The 9,713-nt window shown below is 41.6% G+C and overlaps 1 protein-coding gene across 1 annotated transcript in view; it reads left to right on the top strand.

Moving 5' to 3' along the window:
• Positions 1 to 922: 922 nt before the first annotated feature.
• Positions 923 to 9,713, top strand: part of Tprg1 (tumor protein p63 regulated 1) — a 434,873-nt gene continuing 426,082 nt past the window's right edge. Inside the window, exons 1-2 of the mRNA XM_004654279.2 lie at positions 923 to 946; positions 9,186 to 9,224. Of these exons, the coding sequence (XP_004654336.2) occupies positions 9,195 to 9,224 (30 nt within the window). The 5' untranslated portion in view covers positions 923 to 946; positions 9,186 to 9,194. The remainder of the gene's footprint in view (positions 947 to 9,185; positions 9,225 to 9,713) is intronic.

Below are 9,713 nucleotides of genomic sequence, written 5' to 3'. Positions count from 1 at the left end.
GTACTCGTCTGTTTAGAATAGATGAGTACACAAAAGGTTGCTAGAATCTCAACCACTTCTGAGGGTTTTGTAAACCAACCAGTTTTGCTCATCCATGGTCTCTGCTTGGTATTATCCTGAGACATGGGAGTATAGGATCTGTGCCATAGACATACATATTTTCTGTTTATGTCAGAGCAAATTCTTCCAGTGGTGAGCTGTTTGACAATGGCCTAGACCCTCTCTTCATGCTGCAACATAATCTTTTGCATGTAACCACTGGTTTTGCCAACATGAGTGGGAGTGCCAGAGGGCAGGAATTAGCTATACGATCAACCAGAGTACCTCATGCCAGGTGGTCTGTGAATGTGCCGGGAACCAAATTGAACTGAACGACTGTCTTGGCAACAGATAACTTCCTAAGACTCAACAACTTGCTTCCAGCCCAGCCAAAGGCTTGCTGCTCTGAGGCAAATGTCACTGTGGTAGAGTTGTCTTAATGAGAAGGCATGCTTGCCTCTCTTCTGGGGGAGTTTCCTAGAGCGATGCTCTTAGAAACTCCTTGGCAGGAATCCTGAGCCAGGCTTGGCATTGACAGCGTCCTCCTGCTGGCATTAACAAGCCTCTTATTTAAATGTAAATGAGCTCTCAGTGCCAGTTTGTGAGTGAAACACGTCGCTTGTGTTAAACCAGAGCTGGGAATGCTACAACACACCAAATGTCGGCTTGGTTTCCACTTCCCCACCACATCCGTAATTCTCCATGTAGCTCTTTGCCTTGTCTTCTCCATCTGCAGAGTGGGAGTTTTAGACAACAGAGAGAATCTGTCAAGCCCAAAGATCTTCATAGCCACGAATCTGCTTTGGTATGACCTTCAGGCAATTCCTTAGACATGCAAAAAATGAAGACATGATAGAGTAACACCACACCAGGACCAGTCAACAAACAGCACTTCAAGGCCCACCAGGTGAGCTGCTTCTGCTGGCTTATTGCCTATGTCCCAGCAACTGTTTCCAGGACCTGACCTGTGTTATATATGCTCTAGCTTTCATATACACTCTTCTTTTTGCCCGGAATGTTTCTATTTCTACATAAATACATGTTGTCATCTTGTCTAATACCCTGGTGCTATTTAACCATCTGTTACTCTACTAGTACTTCCACAGACTCTATTGTCCATATTTTACCCAATATCCTATTTTGGTATTTCTCTTTGTCTTAGATATTCCAGAGGTGACTAGCACCTAGCAATCCCTCTCCTAGACATGCTAGTATCCAAAATAATTATAACTTGCATTATGCTGGATGCTGGATGGTTTCTGATTTCATGTACCTTATATAGCCAGACTATGTGTGCTTATTGAGGTCAAGGCTAAATCTCTGTAGGTAGCCCCAGATCCTAGTCAAAACTCTAATGAAAGAATGAAAGGAAAAGTAGAGAAAGTTCACCCCCATATTAAAATCTTACATCTTACTACAAGAGTGCAAGTAATGCTTTATTTCACTTTACCATCCTTCAGTCTGGCATCTGACATCTATCCAAGTGTATTAGTCAGAGTCCTCTAAAGGAACAGCCAATAGAAGAGTGAGATATATATGTGAATGAATTGGCTCACACCATTATGGAGGCCAAGAAGTCCCACCATCTGCTATCTGTAAGGACCATAAAAAGCAGTAGTATAACCTAGTCTACATCCAAAGGCCCACAATGTGCTATTCAAGTGCAGAAGACAGGAGATTCAGCTCAAGAAAGAAGATAAAGAATCTGTGTTTTTTGACCTTTTGTATTCTAGTCAGGCTCTCAACACATCAGATGATGACCAGCCCCATTGGGGAGAACAGATCTCCTCTATTCAATCTACTGATGGCATTAATATACTCTTCCAGAAACCTCCTGTCTCCACCTACTTTGTGTCTCTACAACAGAATATTAGACTCAGTGAAGACTCTTTTTCACAGTTATGATGCCTGATAAGTCCAAGATCAAGATACTTACTGGCTTCCAGTGAGAGTGTCTCTCTGCTTCCCAACATGGCGCTGGGACTGCTATGTCGTCCACAAGGGAGTTGAGTCATATCTCACATGGCAGAGGACAGAATGGGATGCATCCCCTTCATTGAGTGTTACGTGGAATTAGATGGATTGTATCTGGGCTCTCAGTCTGTTGGTCTCTAGAAACAAGATTGAAATCCAATTTTGAAAGCATATAGCTATTTAAAACAAGTTATTTTGGGGGGGGATTATTTATTTATATTTGCAAGAAGAAAGAGGGGGGAGGTAGAGGAGTTGCCACAGGGTCTCTTGCCACTGCAAATAAACTTTAGATGCTAGTACCACTTTGGGCATTTGGCTGTACCTGTCTACTAGGAATTGAACCTGGGCTAACAAGCTTTATAAGTAAGCACATTTATCCACTAAGCCACCTCCACAAAACTGTTTTTTTTTTTAAACTTTTTTTATATATAAATTGGTCCCTAAGGAGAAATTTCTATTCTAGTAAAGGCCTGATGAAGAAATATTCAGTCATAGGACACGTGCACACATGCACACATGCACACACACACCCCTCCTTCCTCATCCCATTTCAACTTCTTACTGTTTCTCTGATCACGGAGCTTGCCTAAAACAGTCTCTTTCTCCTATAGTGAATTTTATTTTTTCTCCTCCTACTGGGATATTGCAGCAAAATGCTGTCTGGGAGGCTCAGGAGCTGGGTAGTCATCAGATTTACAACAGCACTGGGTCAGAGGCTAAGTGGAAATTGTATAGATGTAAAACATCTACTTCTTTGAAATACTGCCTTTCTCTGTGAAATGCACACAGGAAATGATCTATTGCTCTCTGGTTCTCTTTATTTGAGGAGTTTATATATTACTTTCCAAGAGTACAACCTTTATCTAGACATTTGGCTGGGTGCTGCTGGGAAGATTGCCGCTGATCTGGTGATGGACCTCTGAGTGCTTGTGCAAATGAGAGCGAGAGGAGGCAAGGGGACTCACCTTGGAGAGGCTGGGGCTCAGCTAGGATTCAGGCTGCCTTATTAGCTTTTGACCTGAGCATTTGAATGATGGAAATGGATTCAACATCAGTGACATTCATACATTTCATCTTTGGAAAGTGCAGAACAGCCTGATGCCTCTTCTAAATTCCTGGAACAGCCTATTTGTACTTTTCAAGATCAGAGAGGAAGCTACCTTAACCTGAGGGCCAAAGATAATCCTGCCCCATGGTTAATTCATATTTCCTGTAGTCTCAAATTGCCCAGATGGCACAGTTTCACAATACATTAACTGTGTGGACTGTGTTTCTCTCTTCCCCCATCCCTTCCCCCTTCCTTCTTGTGGCCTTCTTTCTTTCCCTCTCTCTCCCTCCTTCTCCCTTCCTCCTAACTTTCCCTCTCTCCCTCCCTTCCCCCTTTCATCTCTCTGCCTTCCCCCCCTCCCCTCCCCTCCCCTCCCTCCCTCCCCCTCCTCCTTCTCTCTAGGGTTGATCTGAAGCCGAGTTGAGTTCATCCTGGGCTGGCATCTGCATGAAGGTCACTAGAAAATATAAAGGACTGGAGGGGGGCAGGGGGCAGGAGGAGGGAGTCTAACAGGTCCAAAGAAAATGTTGAAAGAAGGAATGTCCATTTCCAGCTTGTCTCTGATCTGCCTGCTGATTCAACTCATTCCAGGGCACGGGAAAATGCATACTTAGGCAAATCAGTCTGTGATGATGGCTATATTGAAGACTGCCAGGTTTAGGAGCCCTAGGCCTCTCTAGTTGGTGTGTCATAGACCATCACACCACCTTAACAAGGCGAATGAGGTAGCACAAAGTACCTCTAACGCCTTGAGAGTAGACCTGTGAGTGCTATCTGCACTCTTGACAACCTATATGCACTTGAAATGAGGTGTCAGCATGAGGTTTTGTTATTGTTGTTATTTATTTTTGTTTGTTTGCTCTTGCTTCAGTCTATTGCCAGGGTCAATAGAGAAACACTGGAAAGAACAAAATGAAGTATCTCCAACGGTGCCTGAGACAGTTCTGTCTCTGAGAGCAGGCACGAATCACTTGCCCTGGACTTCTTGGAGGTAGTTGGAGAGGATTTTCTGTGAACAATTGTTGTAAAATATGGACTGGATAAGGGTGAGGAAAAGACTATTTAAGCACAATAATCATAGTCCCACACTTGGTACAAGGCTAATGCAATATGTGGACAACATGGAACTTGTTCTGACAACTATTGTTATGACTATCAACCCATGCAATATATATTTAATGTCTTAGTATCTAAAAAACAGTCATTATATGTTACACATGAATTTCTATTGCCTAGCATGTTCAAAACTCTGGGTCCAATGCCAGCACCAAAACAAAACAAAAGAATTCTTGATACTGACATATAAATACTAAATCTATTGATTTCCTTTATCTAAAACTGTAAGACATCTTTATTGAGGGACTATTTACTTTGCATTGCAAAAAAGTTATATGTATTCATAATTTATATCTATTATGTATAATATGTACTATCTAAATATTTAATATAGATAAAGTGTATATGTATTTATGTATATATGTGTATACAAATAAAATCAGAGCTCTAAATATGTACATGTATAAAACATCAGAAAATATGTTAGAGATCCTTCTCAACATAGATCAAAGGACACTGAACACACTGGAGGAACAAAGTGGAGATCTGTCTCCCATCTCCACCTCATTCCCCCAATGTGTCCAGAGAGAGACATCTTCTGCCCATGCTCCAAAAGCTTTTCTATATCTTCTCCTCTGTTTTCCACCTATGATCCAAAATGGGCATCATAGAAGAACCACCATGGATGCACTGTGGCCACTTAGTCTTCCCAAGTCTCTAAGTTAGGATGATGATATAGCTCCCATGACTTCATGGGAATTTTTAGAATATCAACCTAAATGAGAAATTTGGAAAGTTGTTTGAAAAGTACAGATCAATTCAAATGTACAAGCCCTGCTAGAGAAGGTAAAGGACATTTGTTTATTCGCTTTTGCTATATGGCATCTGCTACTTCCTTTCCTGTGCTGGTGTTCTTCCTTCATCCCGCTCTTCTCGCTTATCTGACCAGGTCAACATTTACATCTGGTGGGCGGCAGTCCAGTTCTTTGCTTGTCCTTCCTGTAGCAGATATCCTCAGCCAGAGATCCAGAGCTGCTGGGCAGTGTATGTTCTCAGAGATCAAGAGCAGAATGCTTCCGGAGAGATTTGAGACTGGATTTTTAACTGTTATTTATTTATTTTTATTTTTTATTTTGCTACCACTTTCATGCTTCCCCACTTAAATGCAAAGGCTTCCATTTCAGTCCTGCCACATGGGGTCTCAGATCAGTCACTTTTGCTATTAGTCAGCTCTGTGTCAGCACAACAATATATCTGAACTAGACCTCTCATAGAGAAAACAGACTTGTTTAGTTCACAGTTCTGGATGTTCAAAGGCATTGACTTGAGTTGTGGCATGGGCCCAACAGGTTATGACTTCACATCATGGCAGAAGCATATGTGGCTGAGGCATCAAATGGAACTAAGGAATCAAGGATAGAGCAAGAGGGACCAACCTTGCTCCTTTCATAGCCACTTTCACACAACAACTAAGTTATCCCAGAAAAAATTACCTTAATGCCTTTCAGGAGCATGTTCTCAAGGCATCCAGGGCCTCCCACTAGGTCCCTCTTAAAGGTTCCACTACATCCCAGTATCACTGCCCTAGGAACCAGGCTCTGAACAAGGTTTGAGCTGTGGAGGGACACCCAAGCCATATCCAAATGCAGCATTTACTCCAGCCACATCAGTTTCTCCCGCTGTGCATTTTGCTACCTTTCCACTCACAAGGAGAAGAGCAGCTCCACGTCTTCTCATGTTAGAGGACTGTCTTGACATAAAACTTCTTAAGACATGACATAGTGTGATCAGGCATGATGGTGCGCACCTGCAATCCTAGCATTCAGGATGATGAGGCAGAATGACCATGAGTTTGAAGTCAATCTGGGCTATTTAGTGATCCGTTCTCAAAAATCAAACACAAAACAAAAAAAGTTACATTGTTAATTTTTAAACACTATTTGAGCTAGAACTTTCTTGTTAACTATCAACAATGTCAGATGTTCGAAGTTCTCAAAATGTGGATTCTATGATCCCTTCCTGAGAGAGTCATGTAACATTATAAAATGAAACATGTTTAGTTAACTAAAATATAAATTAAATTAAAGCCTGCCTAAGTGTCCTTGTTAATTCTTGTCAATGATTCTCACTTCATGTGCTTTTAGGGATTTCAATCTGATTGAATCTTGTCAAGAAACCCATAGGTAAAGCTCTGCTTTCTTCAAAACATTAAATCATGTCAACCATATAGGGTTGGCTAAGCTTTAATTTCAAAGTGTGGTACCACATACATTTAGGGCTATGGTACTTACCCATTAATGACACTTCACAGATTTAAAAGTAGTCAAAGGCTGGAGAGATGGCTTAGTGGTTAAGCTCTTGCCTGTGAAGACTAAGAACCCCAGTTCGAGGCTCAATTCCCAAGGACCCACGTTAGCCAGATGCACAAGGGGGCACATGCATTTGGAGTTCATTCACAGTGGCTGGGGGGCCTCCTGGAACACTCATTCTCTCTCTCTCTCTCTCTCTCTCTCTCTCTCTCTCTCTCTTTCATTGTCACTTTCTCTGTCACTCTCAAATAAATAAAAATTTTTTTTTTAATTAAATAAATAAATAAATAAAGTAGTCAAATGTGGCAAATACATAGTCCATCACAGAATAGGCAGATTTTGGAATAATGAAAGTGGCCACATACACACTTTGAAGAATTGTCTCATTTTTCCAGATCTCAGCCAAGTAAACAAAATCTTGACAAAGCCAGTATTCCATTGTGAATAGTGGTAGAGGCCTTCTAGGTGTTATTTTGGATGAAATATGATTTTTATTTTCCATGTTGCCCATTCCTTTATGGTTTTCTCTCTAATAATCTCTCAGAAGTTGTGGCTCAGGGAAGAAACAGGATCTGTCCCTCCTGCTACACTGCACAGTAATACTGAGAGAAGACCAGTACCTTAAACATTAGTGCATGGGGGATCATTTCCCTTGAGCCAGAAACAAGCCTTTATAAATAAGATTGGAGTTATCAGTTTTCCCTTCATCAAAATGAACCACCACATTCAGTAGTATGGAACTTCGGCTTGGGAAAAGACCCAAGAGATTAGATCGTTCACTTTTTATGGGCAGCTGTAATTCCCCTAAAACATCTCTTCCACAGGTCAGTGAGTATTGCTTGGTTACCTCTGGAGGACAAGAAACTCACCTCCTTGGTGAACTCTACAGTTACAATGCTATAAATGACTTATGATTTCAACTCACTGATTCTAGTTACATCATATGTTGCCATGCCAGAGAAAGTCCAACAAATCTATCCCATTCTCTTCAAGGTAACTTTATGATTTGATCATTGTAAACATTCTTTCTTAGAACAATGAATGAGCTTTTCATGCTAGGCAGTTCAAACCTTTGCCTCTTACCATCCTCCCATTATGCTGTGGGATTAGATTCCTTCTCATTAGCCTAGTGGGGATCAGAGAGATGCAATTCTGAAAGATCACCCGCCATGTGGATGGTATATCTGAAATTCAGGGCCTGTCCTAGAAATCCATCACTTAGCCTCATAGCTTCTCAGCACAAAGGAGTTTGGTAAGCCCTCTAGAAGAAATACCTGTCAGGTTTGTAAAGTTTGGTCACTGCTGGCACTGAGCCACAGTGTCTTTACATGACCACCTGGTCCTGTATGCTATGTCTTCACACAGTCATTTTTGCCAATATACGCAAATAAAGTATTGAGCACTATCCCTTCCACTTTGGAGGATTGGAGGGAAAGGTTACCCTTGGTGCTTGTCAATGTGTCTCAATCTCAGAAGCCCTACTGCAGCTTCTCTGCTAAATACCCTTGGCTTCCTTGTCACCCTTTCCGGTGAGTGATGTCATCTTTATTAGCTCATAAAATCATTACTGCCTCCCAACAGGTTCACTCCTTCCTGCTCCACTGACAGAAACATGAGACTGCTGTTCAAGTCTTTATTGAATATTTGGACTATGGAGGGACATAAAATAGTAAACACCTGGATACTGGATATCAGACATTGCTGATGTTTTTAGTCTGCATGGTCCCTCATACTCTTCCCTGCTTAAAAATAGTCTATTATTCTACTACCAGATACACATTCATTCAATGCTTCAAAGGAAAGGAGAAATCTCTTTGCATGCATAAAAAATTCAGTCTGTGGAAGAAACCATTGTACATTATCATGCAAAGTGATGTGTCTCTTCACTGGCTTGACTTGCACGTCAAGAATTACCCTTCCTGAGCAATTCTCACTCTGTGTCTATGCAAGAGGAAATGCCTGTAGCCAGCATAAAACTTAGGAGAAATGGGATGGGGTAGAAGGGAAGGAGAAAGGAAGAGTGACTGGTTTATTCATAGGATATTGGGAGACTGTCCACCCTCAGAATGGCAATAGAATTATTGTTGTTGTTTAAGTTACCATATAGAACAATGTGTTTCCTTATGATTTTGTCTCCTCCTACACATTCTTCCTCTCCTCCGACATACTCTTGTGGCCTCCTTCCTCTCTGCCAGTAGCCTCCATCTCGTTTTCAAATCATAGCTTTTATTGGATTTTTAAAGCACATAAGACTCAGTTCAGGTGAAAATCAGAATGTTCTCTGTCACATTCCCTACCTCAGAATAACAAAGAAAACTGAAGACAACAGGTCAAATTAAAGCAGTGGTCTTGGCCACACCTAGGTGCTGGAGACCCTAAAATGTCAGGTCTCTTTTGAAAGACGAAGGCCTCTATAGGGACAAAGAAATATCTCCCTTCCTCTGTTCATCATGAGGGTCAGGAGGACATGCCTATAACAAATGATAAGTTAAAAGGTGAAAAGTATAATAAGTGTATATAATCAAATTTTTGTGTGTGTGTATGACATGGGTGTTTTCAGAAGTGAAGACACCCAGGGGATCCCTCTGTTGTTCTCCTCATAGTCAGTAAAGAATGGACAGCTATGTAGAATTGTTATTGGACAAAGGGATTTGTTTGATATAACCACAATAGACTAAAAGGAAAAGCCAGAAAGAAAAACCGTTCAGGTTCCTCTGTTTTTTGTTTGTTTGTTTTCATATAACATTCCTTCCTTCTAGGTCTGGGACATGATGAGTCTTCAAGGACAAAAGATGAAGGTAAGAGCATGGCCTTTCAAAATTCTATGGCTAGCTCTGGAGCGAAGCTGTTCTGCTTTCTGTGACTCACCTAGGAGGTGGTAGGATAGGACTCAGGGTTCTATGACTCAGTGGGAGAAAGAGGGATGAATAAACAGGACCATAGGTCTGAAGAGCTTGCTTTTGAGGGCCCTTGAAAATCCCCTTCCATTCAATACTCAGCGTGGCATGATACCGTGCTTTGGGGTAACATGGTCTGGGCCTAGAACTAGGTAGAAACTAAGACACAAAATCACACTGGCAGGCCTGCCCGGGCCCCAGCTCCCCTGCTGCTTTCCACACAGCCATTGTCTCACGGCCAGATATTCATGAGACAGTCGGAAAAATCTCTTCCCCACTTACTGCCTTAGAAACAGAATCCACTGTCTAATTGAGAATCCTTTCTGCCTAATTACTCGATTCCCAATTTTTTTAAGCAGCACAGTTACTGTGGAATTATGTACTGTATAA

Source organism: Jaculus jaculus, chromosome 5, assembly GCF_020740685.1.
Source record: "Jaculus jaculus isolate mJacJac1 chromosome 5, mJacJac1.mat.Y.cur, whole genome shotgun sequence".
NCBI classification, from domain to species: Eukaryota; Metazoa; Chordata; class Mammalia; order Rodentia; family Dipodidae; genus Jaculus; species Jaculus jaculus.
Note: the sequence above shows the minus strand (reverse complement) of the source record. Positions and strands in the feature narration are given on the sequence as shown.